Source organism: Eurosta solidaginis, chromosome 3 (assembly GCF_040869045.1).
Source record: "Eurosta solidaginis isolate ZX-2024a chromosome 3, ASM4086904v1, whole genome shotgun sequence".
NCBI classification, from domain to species: Eukaryota; Metazoa; Arthropoda; class Insecta; order Diptera; family Tephritidae; genus Eurosta; species Eurosta solidaginis.
The window spans coordinates 287,156,408-287,179,617 of NC_090321.1; the positions used below are offsets into that span (position 1 = coordinate 287,156,408).

Sequence of the window (23,210 nt, forward strand, 5' to 3'; positions counted from 1 at the left end):
ACGACGCTCCTGGCCCACTCCAGCGTCCGGGAATGCTTCTCAGACATCTGAGCTGCATCCCTTCCGCCGTAGCGCTCCAAGATCTTCTCAGCTAAGCGCCGATCACCCAGAGCTTTCCTACGCGGCGTCGATCGCCTACCTTTCCCGGCAGGCTTCGACCCCAGGGCTCCCGTTGGGAAAGCTCCTCGCGACAGGGCTTCCTTACTAGTACTGGGCTGCTCCGTCGCATTCGTCGGACCTCTGCCTTTCCCTGTCACAGCCCCATATGGGCCTACATTGGGTGTCGGTTTCGACACCCCTCCACTAACCGAACTACCCGTACCTACGGGGTTTGAAACCAAACCCCTGCGCTGATCCGTCTGATCAGCCCTTTTGACCCGCCGGGAGCTTTCCCGGCTGGCGGCGACCTGCTTCGGAGCACTCTCCGCACCTGTCGCGTCCCCCGCACCATGACGACTTTCGCCGTCACTCCTACCCTCCTTTTTCTTCGTCTTCGTGTCCATTCTAAGAAGTCCCCCCTCAAGGCCGCTATCCGGAGCCGATTGTGTAGTCGCCCTTCAACGGTCCCGTGGTTATCTATGCTGCGCAGGGAGGCCACGCGAGGGTTGACGCATTACCTTATGAGTAATGCGTTCAGAGCCAGACCGGACGCAAAGCGGGAAAATCTTCAACCGCACCTACACCACCAACTTAACGGCGACGGAGCCGGAACGTACCTTGAGGCCCGCCACGGTTTTAACGGGACGTGGGCAGGTGCAGCATTAGCCTACCAGCCATTTCGATAGGGTTTCACCCCGACCTACTAAGGTGGCAGAATACTGCACCTACCAGCCCAAAGTCATCAATTCCTATCCATAGTCAAAATCAAGTCCCTAACAATCCGGTTCGTCACCATTGAGTACCGATCTTGACCCTTAACATGGTCCTCCCTCCCCTGAGCTCGGCACAATGACTCAGGGGTGCGGGTTTTATCGAGTTGTCCTCTCTAGATCCGCCATTATCAGTAGAAGCAGGGGCACCTCGTGCAGGACGTGACAACCAATCACGTGTGACAATTCGTCACTATGGCCGGTCTAAGACTGATACCAGTCCCTGATCCAGAGCCTGGAACCACGTATGATATCCAAGCCAAGTATCTTAACCCCCTAGTCCCGATATGGACCTAAAAGAATTTGAAATGACCCTGAAATCAAGACTGAAAATTTTGCAATAGTCCGAAAATGATCCTGAAATGGTGTCGAAACGATGCCGTAATAGATTTAAAATAGTCCCGAAAAAGTCTTGGCTGTTCCGGAAAACAATCTGGAGATAGTCCCGACATTATCGGTAAATGGCCCCGAAATAGTCCGGATATGATCCCAAAAGCAGTTCCGAAAATAATTCAAAAATTATGCTGAAATGATCTGGAAATAGTTTCCAAATTCTCCCTACATGATTCCAAAACCAATCCCGAAATAGTCTCGATGATACCGAAATTATTCCTCATATAGTCATAAAATGATCGCGAAATACTAAAACTTGACGGTGTCTCAGACGACTCTAAGTAATCCCGAAGAAGACCCCGTTTTCCTCGCCCCCTCAAAAACATATAAATTAATAGAATTTTTATCATTGGTTTGCTTCGGGTCGGGTTCGGTTGCGGGCCAGAAAATCGAACTCGCCCGGTCACTGGCGTGCAACAGCTGAGGGTGATGTTATTGTTGCATGGAATGAGTTATAAACAACAAACAAATGTCTACACTTGCGTTTAGCAGTTTTGTTATTTTTCTAAACTTTTAGTTTAACATATTTACATACATAGTTACAAACATACACACATATGCACATACATATCTACAAATTGAAGTGACTTTATCTTTCAAAGTTAAATATGAAATTTGTAATATTTAGCCGTAAGATTACACTGATTGAAGACACTGGATAAGATCGGATATCTAGCGCTAAACTCTGTATTTTCAATGAATTGAGAAACATCGTAGGAACATAAATTTTCCAGCCAAGTGGAACGTATTGACCTAACGAAGTCCAATATAACTTTCTGCATTGAACTTCTTATAGTTATGGAATCGAATCTAGAGTCTATTGCTAGTGCAGTTTGGCAACATCTAATGTTCATCATGCATGGAGACTTGATGTATCCACTCATACAAAGGCATTGCTCATTGTGCACTTTTCATTGGCAATTTTGTTACAGACATCTGGCGGTAAGGATCCATTAATTTTGCGCTTAATAAAAATGTTGACATAAAACAATTCCATATTAAATGATTTTGCTGGCATAACATAGCAGCCACCATGGTCATGCTGTGCCCTCATATGGACTTTTTCATTTTTTGCATGCTCAACATGTTCCCTCTTACATACGTACATATGTATGTACATACACTAATTAAATATTTTATTATGAATTAAGTTAGTTGATGAGTTGTTCTATGTGTTTTATTAATGCATTCTATTTGTTGAACTGTTTGTTGTTGTTCCCGTTTTTGAAATATTTTATCACTTTTATTGGGTTTTGAAATCGAGTACCGGAGGTGTGTCATTGCTATCTCTCAGGAAAATTGCATAATGGCTTGATAAGTGCGTATGTGTGTTTTCATGGGGGGCAATATTTATGTATGTGGCATTGGAAATGTAGCCATTAACTGTATTTTCTATATCTAAAATTCTGCTCACGTGTCATCAAAAATCATTAAACTTTCAATTTATTTAACTTTTTCTACCAATGTAATGGTCGGCTATAATTTTGTTTCTAGTTTTGTTACGTGCCTGAGTTACATATAAATAACATGTTCATATATTTTGTATACGGGGCTCAGCAGATTTGTAAGAAAAGTCCATCGCAGTCTTTAGAAGTGTTGCCAGACCAATTTTGGCAAAGCGGCTGAATTGAAAAAAATACGCCAAAAATCTGCTATGTAAAAATTTCACAATTCTATAGACGTCTTCCGGTTCTTTAAATAAAATCTTTTGCGAACAATTCCCCAATATTTGTTACCATATGTATAACGGATCTAGGAGTTTACATTCAATTTTGGGAGCTGTTATTATGGCCATTGGAGGGTCATTGATCGGCCACCCTTGTCAGACAGATAGACCCAACATCTCTTTAAACAAAAAAACCCTGGGTTAACAGGCTGAAACAAATACCGCCATTTGTGGATAGGAAACTAAAGAATTGTCCTTTAAAAATCCCGTCTTCTATCCATTGACTTCTTGCATTTTACTACTTATGTCGTTAAGGAATGCGCCCGCGACTGTTATTTATTTAAGAATGATTTTCCTCTCGTTGTATTTGTGTATTTCAACGTTTATAAAAAAAAACTGCCATGATTTTGAAACATTCCTTAACTCGCTCGTTTACAAGGCAAAATTATGTAAAATTGGTGCGACGACGTTACTTGTGTGTGCTTATGCCACATGTTTCTGTGGGCGCATAGGATTTTTGTTTTATAAAATTATATTTTTGATATTTCTGAGAACTTAAAATGTTTGTGTTTTTGGCCTAGTTAAGACATTGTAAATCTTCAGCAGGCATTTAAAACTTTTCATAATTGTCCAGCAGCAACAAAAACGAAAACTTCTATTTTAAAGTACAGTAACTGTCAAAGTTATAAGACACTCTTAAAATTTTTTTTATATGACAAATATTCATTAGGGGTATTCTCTCTGTCTAGAAACTATAGAAAATGTAGACAATACATTTGTGAAAAATTTTCTACGGTTTCTCTATATTCAAGCCGATGTATATTTAAATATATAATGTATAAATATGACAAGAATGTTGTGCCGAAATTTTTTATCAAAAAAAATTCTTTTTTGCGGCAGTTTTTTTTTTGTTTAGTTGCTAAATGTTCAGATCGAAAGGATATTACTTGTGTTAGTGGTGCGTTCTCTGAGTGTTGTATATTTGGTCTAGAAAAAGTGACTAGACTGAGAGAATTGCCCTTTTATAAATATTTTGTTAATAAACATTATGCAAAAATGAATGATAATTCATGCTGCTAAAACATACGAAAATTTATATTGTTTAGAATTTCAAAAAAGTTGATGGTTAATCAGTCGATTAACTCAATTTGTCGGAAACCTTGGCCCAAGGGCATAAGTTTGACTATTTCTTCTTACCTTGTGCTGCTAAACAAGTCTATTATAAATCGGTGCTCAATTTTTATGCTGTGAAGCCAATATCAGTTTTGGAAGACCATTTTGTAAACCTGTTTAGGCAACAAAATCGCGCACGTAAAAAAATTCTGAAAAATCTAAATACAAATTTTGAATTTTTTTTTTTGAAAATATTTAATTTCAGTTATAAATTTTATGGCAGTTTTTTCTTAAATTATCGAAAACAGAAAAGAATGATAAATGACACTGAAGATGACACAATGCCGAATGCCGGTTTATTTCGAACCAGAATTTGACCAGGGATGACGGTAAATCTTATCTTACCAAAATACTTCGAAAAAAGAAGAATTTAATTGACGAAATTCGATTAAAACTGCTATTTTCGTGTTCGCAGCTGTGTACATACATACATAGGTGACAGTAACTTGTGTTATATGGGATGCGGAACATCAAATGGGCCGCATAAAAAATTCAAGTTAATATTGTATTAACCGTCGCGTTTTTCAGCGCTCGTTATATCCGGAAATTAATTCATCTAATAAAAATAACTTAATATTCTTGAAAGATAGGGCGAACATATGAACTAACTGTATACACCGAAAGAAATGGAGCTAGTAAAACTAACATCTCGCGTTAGACATTCGGTAAAATTTAATAGCATTATGGTTAATGCAACCGAGTTTTTTTTTGTTAAGAGAACGGCTTTTGTTTGGCCATTGCAACACAGGAGAAATTGCTGGTCTCAAGTTAATAATATTCTGTAAAAATTGCAGATTCCCAATCATTCTTGTAGATTTTATTGTTAAAACAACTGATTTAACTTTTCATTTCAGCAGCGAACAACTCTCGCCCACGGCGCTCACTACTTTGTTCTTATAACAATGATGCCTCAGAAATCTTTATCATACCAACAGCCTTCACTGGTTTTCTAATTATGACGGAGAAGCTGCAGAAAACAATTTTTTTCAATTTTTGTGGTAATTGTCATTCGTTCCATCGACAACTATTTAATTATTGTAGACAGCAATAACTAAATAATTAAAAATTTGTATTTTGGATGAGAGATTGAGCTCAACTAGCGCTTTAATGCAGCAACTTGACTAATTATTAGCTCTCCGTGTGAAATTGATATTCAAAGCATTTTATATATATATTTTGTTTTTGGGACTAAGCAGTTAATACTTCCGTTTTCTCCACCATTTCCCTCTACCATGAGTACCAAAAACTGCTTTCGAGTGAAAAGTGGAGTTAGCAGCTTTTATCGCCGAGTCGACGATATTTACCTTCGTACCTATGTATTTATGTACACTCAGAGAAAAAATCGTTCTAAAACGAACGAAACAAGTTCAAAATTAAGAACATTCGCTGACAAAAGTCTGTAAAGTACGTTTTTTCTTAACTCGTGACCGATGGGCTTTTTTTAAGAACAGTTTTTCCAAGCACGCCGTTCGTATTTTATGACCATTTTGGTATTGATGTGTGCATAATATGCATTTTTTCATATGTTTCTCTTATTGAGAAATTATTCTTATTTCAAGATGTAATCTGCATATATACTTAAAATATTTCATAACAAGTTTGAGAATTATCTGTGCATAAGTGAATGGAAAAATAATTGCACGAAAAATAAAAGATAAAAAATTCTTTTAAAAAATTTTATAATTTGACGGTGATCGAACTCGCGCCACGCGATCGCAACCACGTCATCATAACCGCTGGGCCACTACAGTTGCTTCATAGCTTGTGCCAATTGTTGTATTTAACATTGTAGTACACACGAATTTTACCGTTTCTTTTTACTTGAACTTAATTTAAGAACATTGTTCTCATTAATAGAACATTCGTTCATATTTTATGACCAGCCGTTCTCTTTTCAAGAAAATGGTTGTCAGTTCAAGAACAAGGTTGTTGTTTTGAGAACAGGTCGGTCGTGTTTCAAGAACAAACAAGTAAGAACATGAAAATCTTGAATTGACTCCAGTGGTGCTGGATTTTAGAACGTCGTTTTTCTCTGAGTGTACATACTGGCATTGCATAGCGGCATGTCTGCATAAAAATTTCCAACTAAGATTTAACAAAAAACTTCAAAACATTTTTCATGATCATTTTACACTGTTATTCCATTTCACATACGAAAAATAAATAATAAAGCGCAATACAACAGATTACTTATGTACGTTGTATATCATTTTACTTGTGGCTATTAACTACTCAAGTATGTACAAGAAAAATAGCATAGCTACACAATTTTTATTACCTACCGTATTTTTCAAATCTCAGCCTTACCTTTGCTTATATAAGCTCAAATAATTTTCAGTTGGGGTATTCACGGGATCCTATTTATCAGATTATCTTCTCTTTGAGGTTATATTTTTTATACAGTTTACAAAAAGAATTAAAGAAAAACAAACCCGGATAATCATCGTTATTACCTGAGAACTATCGTATCAAGAGACAGCACAAGTTTTCAATCGGTTCCTATGCATTGATTTCCACCGAAACATTTAGCAATGGATCTCCTACGAAGTGACAATATCTATTACTTCTTTCTAAAGCTAAATTTTCTAGATTTTTATAAAAAAAAAAACAAGAAACTACTACTACAAAATTTGTGTTTTTTTACATAACTATCACTACGAGCATTAAAAATGTGTTTATAATTTATTGATACGTTGTTGTTGCTATGCTAATTTTAAGTCAAGTTGCTTAATGGAGGCTATCAGTGAACAAAAACTAAATTGAGATGAGATTCCAAATTCGTGCATGCATTCATTCATGTAAACTGGCGATAAGTCAATGGAACTCCATTCATTATATTGGGCGTTATGTGGATGAGTTACATCTGAGTATATTTAATTCAGAATAAAATATGTAATTATGTAAATGAAAAGGGTCATCTCTCATAAATTTTAATATACTCAGCTGCTTCGTAACAGTTTCCAGGTCCACCACTAAATAAGAGTTCTAAAGCGAAAGCGAAAGTTTTGGTTTAGGAAGATAATGAAAGGGGCATACATACATACATACATGTGTACATACAAACAAACAAATTCACTATAAAGACATCAAAAACCGACGCTAATCAAATACTAATTGAAATGGTGTCAAAGTCATTAATGCATGAAGCTGCCGGCGTTTACAGTTTATATGTAACTAGCAGACCCGTCAGACGTTGTTCTGCCCTAAATTTTGTCTATATGCATACATTTTAATAAGCTTTTTCCGTCTAGCTCTGCCCTCCCCCTCTTCACTTTTTCTTAATCCTTTTATTCACCCCTCCCTCCGTCTTTTTCGCTTCATCTATCTCTATCTTCGCCTCACTCTATCTCTTTCTCAGTCTTCTTCCCTCTTTTCTTTTCTCTCAAGTTGTTCTTATTCTTCTTCATCCCTTATTGCCAGTGCCAGAGGATGGTATGTATTTTGTTCCAGTCCCATTCCGAGTCCCAGTCGCACTCCGCGCCTCAGTCCCAGTCCTAATCCCAGTCCCAGTCCGTCTCTGGTCTACTTCCTGGAAAAAAAGATCGTAAATAGGCAAATGTATATACCAAATTTCAGGCAAATCGAATAGGACGTATGTAAATAGGTATGTGGGTGTTATTAATTCATGTCTTTATTTCAGCTTCGCATGCATATTTATCAGTTTTGCCAGGTTGATGCGGCTAAATCGTATATAACAATAAAAATTACATTAAAGCTCCCAGCAACCGCTTTCGTTTGATATACATATTACACACACATTCTAGGGGTATCCGGGTCCACGTTTTGGCCTATATCTCGAGACCTTAGTCACCCAGCGGTATAAAAATTACTCTGTACTAAAGCACACATCAACAGCTTCAATTTGATACCCATAATGTAAAAACACATCCTAGTGTTACCCTGATCCACGTTTGGCCCATATCTCGAGACCCTAATCACCCAGGGGTACGAAAAATACCCCGTATAAAAGTACTCAAAAACAGTTTCCATTTGAAACCAATATTGTACAAACACATCCCAGGATTACCCAGGTCCACGTTTTGATCTCAAGACCCTAGCCAGAACGGGATAAAGAGTATCCTATGTCCGTCTCCAGGTTCTTAGCTACATCTCCACCAATTTTCAGCCAAAGCGGTTGATCCGCTCTTGAGTTATAAATAGTGTAACTAACACAACTTTCTTGTATATATATACATCACATTAGAAATTTAAAAAATAACAGTATTTCTCCACTATTTAATGGATGTTACATATAAACCTTCCTCTTCAATCACTCTACCTATTAAAAAACCGCATTAAAATCCGTTGCCTAGTTGTAAAGGTTTATGCATTCAAAGGAACATAGGGACAGAAAAAGCGACTTTGTTTCATACTATGTAGTGATGATGTTAGCTTCCTGTTGCTGTTATTGTTGTAGCAGTGTAATAGGTGCGACCGATCACAAATTGTCACAACAATTTAGTTTGTACGTACATTATACTTTTCGATTTATGTAGTACCATCAAGGAAATGCCCACAGTACAGATTCTCCTTTGATTTCCTCACTAGCCGACTGCCCATTTTTATCCGAGTCGTTGGAACTCTGTCGTAGGTATTTGAAGTGCATCTTTCATTGAAAATCCATTAGTCCTTTAAGTCAACTTTTTATGCAACTACTTGTAGGCATTAGACAAGAATGTAAAAGCTTTGTTCATAATGCCACAAAAATATTACTGTGAATTTTTTTCGGGGTGCATAGGTATATGTATATTAAACCGTGCCGAGAACGAAAAAATTGATTTGAAAAAACTTAAAAAAAAAGTTATAAACACAAATTATGTATACAAAAAAAAAAAATTTAGAAAAAAATAGTACGAAACGATGTATAAAAAATATACATATAGAAAATAACATTTAAACAAGATTATAAAATGCCTTATAAAACCAGTCTAAAATAATAACATCATAAAGGAAAAAAAAAAAAATTTGCGAAAAACATTATAAAAAACGTTAAAAAGCAAGCCTATAAAGAAATTAAAAATAACAAAAAAATGTAATAATTAAAACAAAAAAGTAAAAAGTAATTTGGGAAATCCTTAAAAAAATTTGAAAGCAAACCCTATAAAAAAATTATAAAAGAATTATAAAAATAAATAAATTTTAAGTTATAAAAAATCATCAAAGTAATAAAAAAGAAAATTATATAAAAATAAAAACATTATAACATTAAAAAATTTGCTGAAGGTATACTTTAATGTTATGTAATGGTGAAAAAGTTTTAGATCTGCAGAAGGTTATACCTATAATTCACTCTTTGTTTATATAAGAAATTGCCTTAAGTATAGAGAACTTATTGTCAACGAATTTTGCTAAATGAATTGTTTAGTTATAAGTGATATTAAGACACACAACATTTATTGTTATTGTCTGGAATCTTTATTTATTTTTATGTATTTATAGTTTTAATTCATTTTGCTTTACTTTTGTAATTACTTGTTGAAAGAAAATAAATAAATCACTACTATTACTACTTTAATGGTATTCTTCTTCTTGGTTTTGTTATTTTCTCGACTTGGCTTAAAAATATTTACAAAAATTCGATAAATTTGTTGTTTTAAGGCTAATGAACCAAATTCAAAACTAAAGACTTGTCCTTTAAAAATCCTCCATCCATCCATTGATTCCATTCAAAACTATCACCCATATGATGCAATCCAACTGTTCCTATAATTTATAATGCTCCAACGAAAAAAAAAACTAAGAATTGTCAGTCATATATCTCCAATACTTTTTGTTTTCGACACGGTCTAATGTGTCTTATATAGCAAAACCTAAATTTAAATTTTAATTAAGTAATTTCAATCTCTATTTGTGTGCACAATCTCACAAATATATTTGCATTTTTTATGCAACAAGCATTAATCAGCACTCGACTATTAGTTGGCGCCACTTCATTATTTGAAAAGCTCAATGGTTAGACACTAAAATTCGCATTTTACTGTCAGAATATTGTCGGTATGTATGATGTAACTAAGCAAGTACAAATGTACATTATGGTGTTCCGAATAACGCATTAATCACCGGATATACAAACTTACATTTGTATATATGTATGCAACTACAAATACATACAAAATCATATAGCGACATCATTTCCGTTGGTAAATAACCCTCATGGTCATGATTCATATCGAAGAGAGGGCGAAGAGTCAAAAAGCCACCGCTACCACTTTTAAGCTACAAATTCGGTGATGTCAGCTGCCGGCCTTTGTATATGAGCATTGAATAACAGATGTATCAAAATTGTTTGTCAACATTTCAATGAATACATTTAAATAAACACACACATGCACACATAAATATTTTTTCATATAAATGCATACATATAGCCTACATTTTAATAATATGCACATACGTCCTTAGCTTAGTAGAATATTATTCGTTCTAAATAAGTTTAAACAATTTTTTTTTTTTTGTTTTTGCATATGTTTAAGTGTAATAAAACCGTGAAGTGCATATGTTTAAGTGTAATAAAACCGTGAAGTGCTAAAAACAATTGATAACAAGTAAGGAAGGCTAAGTTCGAGTGTAACCGAACATTACATACTCAGCGGAAAGTTTTGGAGCCAAAATAAGGGAAAATCACCATGTAGGAAAATGAACCTAGGGTAACCCTGGAATGTGTTTGTACGATATGGGAATCAAATGAAAGGTCTTAATGAGTATTTTAAAAAGAAGAGGGCCTTAGTTCTATAGGTGGACGCTTTTTCGAGATAACGCCATAAAGGTGAACCAGGGGCAACTCTATAATGTGTTTGTACGATATGGGTATCAAATTAAAGGTATTAATGAGGGTTTTAAAAGGGAGTGGACCTTAATTGTATATGTGTAGTGGTTTTCGAGATATCGACCAAAATGTGGACCAGGGTGACCCAGAACATCATCTGTCGGGTACCGCAAATTTTTTTTATATATGTAATACCACGAACAGTATGCCTGCCAAGATTCCAAGGGCTTTTGATTTCTCCCTGGAGAACTTTTTCATTTTCTTCTACTTAATATGTTAGGTGTCACACCCATTTTGCAAAGTTTTTTCTAAAGTTATATTTTGCGTCAGTAAACCAATCCAATTACCATGTTTCATCCCTTTTTTCGTATTTGGTATAGAATTATGGCATTTTTTTAATTTTTCGTAATTTTCGATATCGGAAAAGGGGGCGTGCTCATAGTCGGATTTCGGCCATTTTTTATGCCAAGATAAAGTGACTTCAGATAAGTACGTGAACTAAGTTTAATAAAGATATATCGATTTTTGCTCAAGTTATCGTATTAATGGCCGATCTGAAGGACAGACGGTCGACTGTGATTAAAAACTGGGCGTGGCTTCAACCGATTTCGCCCATTTTCACAGAAAATATTTATCGTCCTAGAATCTATACCCCTACAAATTTCACAACGATTGGTAATTTTTTGTTCGACTTATGGCAAAAAAAAGTATTCTAGACAAATTAAATGAAAAAGGGCGGAGCCACGCCCATTTTGAAATTTTCTTTTATTTTTGTATTTTGTTGCACCGTATCATTACTGGAGTTGAATGTTGAAATAATTTACTGATATACTGTAAAGATATTAAAATTTTGTTGAAATTTGACTTAAACATTTTTTTTTAAAAAGTGTTTTTATTTTTATATAATTTTGCTAAGTTTTATTTAACACACATATAGTAATAGCAGTAACGTTCCTGCCAAATTTCATCGTGATATCTTCAACGACTGCCAAATTACAGCTTGCAAAACTTTTAAATTACCTTCTTTTAAAAGTGGACGGTGCCACGTCCATTGTCCGAAATTTTACTAATTTTCTATTCTGCGTCATAAGGTAAACCCACCTACCAAGTTTCATCGCTTTATCCGTCTTTGGTGATGAATTATTGCATTTTTTCGGTTTTTCAAAATTTTCGATATCGAAAAAGTGGGCGTGGTTAAGTCCGATATCGTTCATTTTAAATAGCGATGTGAGATGAGTGCCCAGGAACCAACATACCAAATTTCATCAAGATACCTCAAAATTTACTGAAGTTATCGTGTTAACGGACATACGGACGGACGGGCGGGCAGATATACATACATAGCTCAATCAAATTTTTTTTTCGATACTGATGATTTTGATGTATGGAAGTCTATATCTATTTCGATTCCTTTATACCTGTACAACCAACAATTATCCAATCAAAGTTAATATACTCGTGTGCAAAGTACGCTGAGTATAAAAAAAAAATGTAAAATCAAGCATTTTCAAGAATATATGTAAATACAATAAAAAACGACATAAATACTCTTAGCAAAACAAGCAAAAAGAGATGTCAACAGAATTGTGTCAATGCAAATTACCGGTTAACTTTTTCTCAAATATTACGTATTTTGTATTTATGAATCAATTTAAGTCGATGACTAATGAGCTAATTATGTATTTTATAAACATACAAAAAGATGTTCAGATAGATTATGTAATACGCTTCTTTGAAACGCCAATGGAGACCAGGTCTTTCTTCAACTGCCGCTTCCAACTCTGTGAAGGGGAACCCTACCTCTGCTTCCAAATACGGGTGTCGATAAAATACTGATATTTTTCTTAGGTAACAGCAAGTACTTCGTATTGTCCTCATTGCCATGACCGCATGACCTAGCAAACGGTGTCCCGTTAATATTTCAATCAAAGCGTCTAAAGGGAGACGATTAAAATTAATCAGGAACCTGGCTCGGTTTTCATTTATGCTGGGTTTGGTTGGATATGGCACATGTAGGACCATCTCACATTACCTCTCTCAGTGCTTTCAGATACGAGCCAGAATTTGCAAGTAGCAAGAGGAAGAGAAATGTTACTGGTTTAACTGCCTCTGTTCAATGGCCTTCCTCGCTAGTTCATCAGCACCACAGTTCCCAGGTACACTTCTAGAATCCACATGATCACTGTCAGGCATCGATTAGGCGATTTGTTAAGCGACCGTCTGCGGTCAGTTGCTACTTTCAAAGTAGTGTACCTGCCCTAAAGAGCTATCATATATGCCTATTAGAGTAAACTTTCTCGGACATGTATCTCTATTTTTATGGTGATAGCATGGAGAGCTTTTTTCGGCATGTTATTTATATTTCTAATATGCATACCCTAAGGTGTCTAGGGTTTTGCGGAGAAAAGACAAGGGTATTCGGCCTGAAGTCGTTTGGCTCTGTGTGCGAAGCCCATACACCTTTGGTGTATGAATATTGCTTAGCCTCGGTCCATCGTTTTGGATTATGACAAAGTATTAGATAGGGTCTATAGTTTTCCGTAAGCATGTGAAAAATAATTCTATTTGGCATTTGTAGATCTGCGGGAAGATGCTATGGGGCTCTGGAGATTTAAAGATGCCCTTTCGACTTTGTAAGAGGAGATTTAATCCCCTTGGAGGGGTAGCTGGCAGTGTGGCTGGCAGCTATAGGGGCTCCTTCGGTGCAGCCTGGAAAGGGCATCAATACTTCTGAAATTTTGACTAGAGGCCGTCAGGCTTTTGCGGATGCGCCCCGGCCGTTAGGCGGGTTTGACGGGTTATACGTTAGGCCTTACTATTATAGGTCAGTACAGCTTAGCACATTAACAACATTTTTCGTAGCCTAATTTCATCCGAGTTTTCAGTTACATTACTCTGTAAACTCGCATTTCTAGCGATGAGCCTAACTGAGCCCTTAGCGTTGAGCGAAACCTATCGTGAGAATTGTGTAAACGAAGCGAATTTGGTATATTAGTTTTAAAAGTTAGCCAACTTGTTCGTGTTCTGTTTTTGTAGGCTGCAAGAGTAAAAGGTCTTATAAAAAGACAGATACGAAAATTACTTCTCGTCTAACAACTGTCAGAATTTGATAAATTAAACAACAGAGAGTAAGAGAAAGCCTTTTGTTGTTGGGGCCGACACGACACGGTAAGCATCACTTTACAGGATGCTCATCAGCATCAGAGGTAAATGTGTGAGCGTTCGTTTATTTCTACGGGTTATTCGTGTTCGGCAGTCCAAATCCAGTAGTTAGCTCTCAGGCAAGTCTGCCCTAAATTTTTGATACAAAGCAAATGTTCCACTAGAACTATTTCAATTAAAATTATGTCCCGTTGATGAAATATCTCTTCTTTTTAGTTTTTTTGTTAAATTGCTAATAAATGATTTAAGTTGAATTTGTGCATTTTCTTATATTTTCAGATGGAACTAGCAAAATAATGTACCATTACAGCTACAGCAACAACAAATTTGGAACAGAAGAAAATTTTCTATTTTTCTACTTAGCTTTGTTTATTGGCACAAATTAATATTGCCAACATTGCAATTTACATGAATTGAATTGAGTGGCGGCATAAACTCGTCGACATACTCGACGAAACCCCCCAAAAGCACACACACACATATATGCAATAGTGCACTAACACATTAACATTTCACCGCATACAGGCGTCTATGTTGGGAGAGCAGCAACAACAACAACAACAACAACAAAACATCAACATTTAGCACGAAATAAAAAAGTCTGAATATGCGACGGATACCAAAATTTGATTTAACGTTACCGAGCAAAGCGAAGACGCTGTTGTTGTTGGTGCTATTTGGGCTCGCATGGCTGGGTTGTACACACGCTGAGCGTGATTTCAACTTCAACGACTCTCAGGTATGTAGATGAGTAGTTTGTATAGTTAAGGTCTAAATGTGCAAACAAACACAACACACCTATGTATATATAAAAGGAGCTAACTTACAAATGTTGAGTTTAGAAGCTATGCATACTATCGCGCTCCTTAATTCAATATCGATCGATCTGTTTAGTCGTTTTGCTGTTAGCTTTACAATTTATTGAGAACTACTTTTTTGAAAAGTGACAATTCCTCCTGGACCATTGTTTACTATATAGTTTGGCAGCTTAAGTAGAGGTTATGTTGCGAATAGAGTGGAAGGCAGTGGACTAGGCAGTCGAATGTCATATAATGAAGGAATGGTGTTCGGAGATTTTTCGAAGTTAAAAAAAAAAATGATAAAAGCTTTAATATAAATAAAACTATTGTTTTAATAACAACAAAAACGCCATATATATTCTGTATACATAAATTTGTAAGGATTATCTCACTTTAAAATTTGAATTAAATAATCTAAAGTTTTGTTTTGAAACTGAGTCGAGAACTGTGCGTGTGAATGTGCGAATTTTCACCGATCAGCTGTTAGTTGCGCTACTTGGTAAAATTTACAATGTCCTGGACATATGGGAGAAGCCGTGTTTTTTCGCATTTTATGACCGACGCGATTTTTGAGTTGATCGCTATTTAGAGCTGCGTGTTATATGTAAATAAATACATAACTCGATTTCCAATTTTTGTTCTGCGTGACATTTAGATTTGACGTTTGCACACATGCTTTACATTGTCGCAACGCATGCTTATTTGGGTTAGGGCAAAAAACGCCGGTTGTTTGCGTGCGCTAAAAAAACGCAGTGCGGTTTTATTAGGTTGGCATGTAAGGACCAAGTACTTTGGCGTGTCATTTTGGATTTGACTCAGGCGATCCGAATAAATGAAACGTGATACATATTTCGGAAAATATTCACAAAATGAGAACTTGAAAATACTAGTTCTTGCTCAATATCCAACCAATGCATTCATTTTTTTTTTTAAGATATCCCCGTTTTCGAGATATGTGGATATAAATTCGTTCACTTTGGAATAGCTAAACGGTTTTTGATAACGGCTATATCGCAGTATCTTTTGACTATTCCCAATATAACCGGCGAAGAACAAGATAAGAATAGCTGTACTAAGTGGATATAAAAAATCAAAGTTCAGCTAGAATATGTCTTTGTATCAGGACACATTTTTCACTGATTTTTGTCCATTTATATAAAGCAGGTGCTTGAAATTTTTTAATATTCTTTTTGTTCGTCTTCAAGACCAGGCTGTAATTTTGTAAAATATATTTTGCAAGTTATTTTATGTTAAATTATCATATACATATGTATGTAAAATAAATTGCTGTGCGTTAGTCTCGCAAAAGCTCAAAAACGTCTAGACCGATTTCGCCAATTTTCCTTTTGTTTTATTCATTGTGGTTTAAGGACGGTTTACAAACAAAAGATTAGAAAAGTGGGCGCGACCACGCCCCCAGGCAATATAAATTTAATCTTGCCAAAAATCCGACTTTGTTAGGCTCAAACTATGGGTTCTGTATCGAATTTTGGACGATTGGGCAGGAAAATTTAAACTCGCTTTGTCTTCGCAATTGTTTGGAGCACGTATTCAATATTATGTGTACAAATTTTATATTTGAAGAAATTGGCGTAGGAGACGGACTGAGATTGCAATGAGAATAGGAATGGGCATTGGAATGAAAATGGGAGTGAGAATTGGATTGGTAGTGGGAGAGGTAATGGAAGTGGTAGTGGGAATGGGTTTCGAAGTGGGAGAAAGTTCAATGGAGTAAGATATGGCGTGACAAAGTCTGCCAGGTATGCTTGTTATATATGTACATATATGCAAGAATAAATTAAAAAAAACAAAGTTCATAGACCGTATAGCCGCCTATTTTAAAACTCACGACTCCCCTTTTACTGAACAAGTTCGACTTTACTTGCCGCAAAATGTCTAATTTTTCGAGATTCCGGGGTTAATGCAGCCATGACTGAATTGATCACCCTAGTAGGCATGCAGTTACTAATGACTTGCTAATTGAATTTTGTTGTTTGTTATGTGTTTTGTCGGTCGCTATAACCAAAAATCTTAAGTAAACAGAAAATGCATTCAGTAAACATACTCTAATTCTGAGAACCTGCTTCCGTTTCCGCTGTATTAAAACCCATTTTCTTCAAAGCAACCCTGCAAATAATGCGGTTAGTCCAGGTTGAATGTGGGATAGATAAGCCGGCTTTGATCTCTTTATTTGAGTTGACTGACTCCTTTTGTGTGAGCATGTTCTATGCATAAATTAATTGCACTCCTGTACAACCGAACTGCTACTATCGGACAGATCTCTTTGTATCGCCTCGGGTACTGTCGGATTATTAGTTATTATTTTTTCGCACATGGGTACGGTCGAACAGGTCCCTTCATTCTATCGTTCGGTTACCGATTGCATGATTTTCAAAATTCTAATATAATATGTTAGCTTTTTAGTATTGTATTGGCATAGACAAAAAAAAACAACAATAAAGCAACAAAAGGTACTAGTATTCTAGTTTTGGTATGGAACTCCTCATTTATCTTAAACTTTTTTTGGGAGTGACTACTTATTCGGAAATTCCGGCCAACAATATTTTTTGTTATTCGTCCGGAAGGTTTGTTGTTAAATTATTTGCAACAACGACTCCTAACGGCATCTGCAATTAAATACTTTTTACGCTGAGAAGCTTTTTATGGCAGAAATACACTCGAGAGTATTCGTGAAATCTTGCAGAGGGTCAACCTTTTTTTGGAAAAACCTTTGTCGTTGCATTACCCTGACTTTGAACTCAGGGCGTTCGGTATGGCAGGCGAGCACGCCATCACCACGCCACGGCGACCGCATTAAAATTTATACCGCTTAAGCCCACTTGGAGAACGGCAAGTTGTCTTTTTAATGCTGAGTTACCTTTAAAAATTTGTCATAATTGTAGAGTTTAATCCCTCATCTCACGTTAACTCGGAGTTAAACAGCCCAATTCTAAACGAAAATTTCGTGCGAGTTTTTTCCCTTCTCCCATTCCTCGTATTCTAAATAAAAATTCCTTGTGAGTTTTTTCACTTCTCCCTTTCCTCCTATTCTGAACAATGTTCGAAAAAGCGGAAACCGGTTAAGGGAGAAAAGTAGGTATTATGAATGTGAGGGAGAGGGAGATTTCTCTGCCATTTCATAGGAGTTTTTTCACTTGTTAAATTAAAGGGAATGCATCAAAATAGTTAAAGGAATAGTTAAAGGAAATTGGTTCTTTTAAGAAAGAACACTTTTTTGTACAAATTTATGCTAAAATATGTATTTACATTCTACCACAATATTAATACAACAACAACAACAACCACAGTATTCTTTATTTTAAGTCGAAAAGTATATCATAAGCAACGGAAGAGCTCTTCGTATATTTGATGCAGCCATCCAGAAATTGCGCAAGGATTTTTTAAGAAGGCTTAAATAGATTTTGGCATATGAATTTGCTTTGCAGAATGAATGCAGGCAACTCCGGCGGATTTGTGTTATCCCGCCGGTCTTCTTCTTATGCTCCTCTGTTGATGTTGCTGTGGCACCAATGCATTACTCACTTCAGTGAATACCACATGAAATGCAATAATGTGCAACCTTATTTCTTAATTTCAAACAAATTCGCAACAATAATTAAACTTTTCAATTTTTTAAACAAAATAAGAAATGCGCAACGAAATTGACAAAACAGCTGACTTCGAAAATTCGAAATTCCTATTCCCCAATTATTGTTCTCCCTAGGAGAAAAGAAATGGAAGAATTTTTCCGCGGGAATAAAAAAATCCGCGAGAACAAAATTCCGCGAGAATATTTAGAATTAGTCTGAAAATAAAACTTGCCGTTCTGCAGGTGGGACTTTGTGTATTTGGCTTATTTAGCACAAACATAAACATTTTAAATTTTAAATTAAGTGAAAGACTTAACTCGGGAAAACTAAAATTGGCTATGCATTTGTTTCCATTTGTAATGTTTCAAATTATTGTTTATCTGGTATGTCTTTACTACAACAAAACACTTACGAAATTCGTTGTACCGGAGTAGTCATTTCCTAATTTTTCTATGAATTTTTTTGGTTTATTCTTTGTTCAAATTTTATGGGCTCATTCGGACCGACTTCAATTTTTATCTTTTCAATTGTGCGTAATCTTATCATGCGAGATTCCTTCCGTGACTCTAAGGTATTGTTATTATAGTGTTACATACACATATCCATACATACATATATATTTACATGCCTTTATACCACCTCTTGTTTATGTACCTTACCTGTTTGTGTAGTTTTCTTTTAACAGCAACTGACAACTTTTAATAAGTCAGTTGTTTTGAAAATAGCATTAGTTCACTTTTTTATAAAAATTTCTTAACATTTTGTTTAATAATTGGAGTAGCTTAGCATACTAAGGTTTCCACTAAAAAATTGTTATTCTAAAAGTGGACTTACGTCATTTTCAAAGGAACTGGTATATTTCCGCTCAACATGATATTATTTATGCGTCAGACAGGTACATAAACCACTAAAATCACAATTAAATTGAAAAAAAAAAAAAAAAAATAAGACTCTGCTTCTGAGAAAATTATTGAAGCAAATATTTTTTTGAACATATGTATGTTTGAACAAAAAAATCTGTATCTTTCATCATTAGCTTTGTCTACAAAATTATTATGAGTATTCTGGCTGTCTATGTCCATGCAAATTCGTTCAGTCGGTCTACCGTCATTGAGTCTCATAGACAAAAATGTGGACATCCCAACTTTCACATTTCAAAAAATCAGTTTTATACAGGGAACATTTGAATGTGACTCGAAACAACTTTGCCAATGCAAGAATTTTATCTTTCAGAATATATTCAATAAGATATCTATTTCTCGTAGGCAACAATATAATGGAGATGAAAATGGCAAGTTTAATGAAAGTGTGCAATGTTGGATGAATGATGGGATATGTAGTGCGTGGTTCCTTTTGTTGTAATTATAAAATGGGGTACAAAACAGACCGTCTTGGTCACTCAGTTAAAAGACGGAGACAATTGTGTGTTTACTTACTTCCAATCTTAAGTTTTGTTTATATTTGGCTTCGTGATCAAATATGCAAGCCAAGAACTTACTGCATACCAAAAAAAAAAAAAAACTCAATCTGTGCATTCCTATAAGCAACATCTACATATGTACCAGTGAGCTGCATTTATTCATCTTTTAAGGTTATTAGTGGACTAACCAAAAAATTAGTATTATTGCGTACACAAACAAAGAACATCAAGCACTTATATCCACCAAAACATATTTACATAGTCATGCTTCGTAAAATGAATAACCGCTCATAAGCCACGAAGCAGTTCAGTAATCAAATGTCTTATTGAGCAAGAAAGTCAACTGTGTTATACAAAAACACTAATTGGAATTAGTAAGACTAATAGTGCAATAAAATGAATATAGTCATATCAGTCTTCTGACGCTAGCAACACAACGATGTACACGAAACTAAACTGCTATGGAATCGTGATATACGATCACGGATCGAAAACTATATTCAAGCAGGCGATAAAAATTAGGCTATCCAACTATTTAAAAAAATAATAATATTTTATGGATCTAGTGAGTACGCGTTGTCCCTAGTTTACATATTTCATTAAGCGGGAGTCATTGGTGCCGTATGTCGTATCGCTGTAGTCGTATCCCTAACGTAATCAGCTGTTTATCGGTACGACGGTAACCAAAAACCAATTGGTTGGCTACGATACGGTTACGACCTTAGGGGCACCAATAATCGATTGCATATATTCCCATAAGGTTGGTCGAATCAGCTGTTATAAGGTTACCAATACGGTTACCGATAAAGCACCAATGTCTTCAGCTTTAATCCGATGCACCATTTCGGAGCTATTGTGATTTGAAAAACGGGATTCGATCACGGATCGTATGTTACGATTCGGCCCCTGAATACAGCGCTAAAGAAAAACCGATAGTAAACGAAGTATACAGTGTATTACACACGAAACCAACATACTACTGAGTTAAAGCGACTATGATTTAAGTTTATACTCAACAATGTCATATATGTATGGGCCATATGTGTTGCGGGGCACTCGTATGTATTTTCTATTTTATGTGCTAGTTACTCATAGTATTTTTCTGTACTTGACTAAGTACACATTTAGACAAAATTTTTTGGCTCATGACTAAGCGCACTAATTTTATTAGTACTCAAAGCAGATCTCTGCGATGAACGTGCAAACATATGTATTTAGATATTTTTGTATGTTTGTATACGCTCACATAAGAACTTTGTGCGTAGTCCTTCGTTTATATTCTTAAACCTTTTTACAGTGGGGGAAGTTAACAATCCATAGTCAAAATAACGCTGAAATTAACTCAGTAAATAAAATCATTCTGTTAAAATGAATTCTGATACAATTTATTCAGTGTATGAAGCCTTAACTCTAGGTCTTTCGCGGCCAGAAGATACCGATTTTGTCAAGGCTTGACTTCTCTCTCAATACTATAGGCCTTCTAAGAAAATTATAGCAAGGCCATTGACGGTTTTCTAAGTTGTACTTTCAGTTGCAATATTATCTTCAAAATCTAGCAGAGAACCTTTTTAATAATTATTTTTCAAATTTTTAAATCAAAAAGTCAGATAGAAGCAATTTCTCTATTTGATATTTGAATACAGGAAAGTAATTCCCGCGAGCCAAAGAATATACATGTATCTGAAATTACGATCGCGGGTTCGAATCGAGCTCAAGGCCTAACAATAATTATTTTATCATTATTATTGTTATGATAAAGTTTTTCTTAATTGAAAAAATTTTAAATTAGAACAGAAGAAAGAAAAAATTTAGACAACTGCCAAAGCTCGTTGTATATATCCATTTCGGGAACTTCTAAATTCCTTCATCGGCAACGTTTAGGCGCCGCTGCTATAACCATCCAGCTATCACAGTGGTTGTTTTGTTTGTCTTCATTATTTCTACTTCTATCCTGTTTCTAGCCAACTGATATTCACAGCGCTTCCCTTCTATACTAATTTAAAACTTTTTCAATTAAGAAAAAATTTATCATAACAATAATAATGATAAAATAATTATTGTTAGGCTTGAGCGCGATTCGAACCCGCGATCTTACAAATCAGTATGCCGATATAACAACAAAAATTGTTATCTGAAATTACCTTTATTTTTTTGGCTTTTATTATAAAAGTCAAAAGATAACTTTTAAAATTGACTTCTACTATAAAAGTTGAAAATAAAAATAAAAGTTGACTTTTATTATAGAAGTCAGAAATAAAAGTTACAAGGACTTTTATTAAAAAGTCAAAAATAATTGTTAAAATTTGACTTTTTATTCAAAACTCAAAACTGCTTTTCCATGTTTTTAGAAGAAGATATCTCCGAATCGATAAGTAATACTTTATCTCATAGTAATACTTTATCTCACAAAATAAAAACGCAATTAAAGCCTATATGAACTTCAATTGTATAACGGTAGTATAAAAGTCAACTTTTAACTTTTATTTTTTTATACTTTTATAAAATTGTTATTAACTATTAAGTTTGACTTTTATTTTAAACGTCATATCGGCTACGATTCCTGAAATCTAGCTCACGCAGAATATCTCTTTCTGAGCTCAGAAGGACTAAATTCATGAGTCGCTCTTCCCCCAAATATGTGCGAAGTTGGAGAACGATCTTTCACTTGTGCAATTTGTTGCCATCATTTACAGATATAAACGCAAAAAAATCTCTGAGTTGACAAATGTAGGCCGAAGATTGATTATATTTTTTGATGATGTGGTACAAAAAAAAAAAACTCAGTTGATTCCTTTTCCCCTTTTGTGTCGCTTCCCAAAGTGTCTTACAAATCTCCAACACAAGGGGTTGCAAGAGAAAATTTGCTGATCGAACTCGTAGAGACTCATAGTCGCTGGTCTCTGACAACTTTTCAGCAGCCTCTTCGTATGTATCGAACGCATATCTTTTTTTTTACATTTACAAATGAAAGCAGATAAGTGGGAGTGTTAACAGCAGTTAGTAGGGGGATCGCAGGTCTTTGAAGAGATTTGATAGTTGATTCAAATCTTTGAAGAATATCATGCGAAAAGGTAACGCGGGTACAAATCCAACTTTCACGGCTTTTGTAGCATCAGCACGACATGTCCAGCGATTAACTCAAACGCTTAGGACTGTAAGATACTTTGAGTGATGATAAGTTGCTTATTAATATCTCTGATCTCATTGTTGAACTCAAACACAAAAAGCTCTACTAGAAAATAAAAAAAAAATACTGCATGGCGGCAAGTGCTGGCTTCTGAATTGAACCACGTCAGTTTTGCATATCGGTGCTATAATTTTGTAAAAACATAAGTAAATCATCTTCCATGTTTTCCCCCGTGTGCCCACAA

The 23,210-nt window shown here is 35.3% G+C and overlaps 1 protein-coding gene across 4 annotated transcripts in view; it reads left to right on the plus strand.

Annotated features, from left to right (window-relative positions):
• Window positions 1-23,210, plus strand: part of Dg (Dystroglycan) — a 115,617-nt gene that overhangs the window by 68,188 nt on the left and 24,219 nt on the right. For all 4 annotated transcript variants that reach the window (XM_067776997.1, XM_067776996.1, XM_067776995.1 and 1 more), the window contains one exon: window positions 14,309-14,768. In XM_067776997.1, the coding sequence (XP_067633098.1) occupies window positions 14,637-14,768 (132 nt within the window). In that variant the 5' untranslated portion in view covers window positions 14,309-14,636. The remainder of the gene's footprint in view (window positions 1-14,308; window positions 14,769-23,210) is intronic.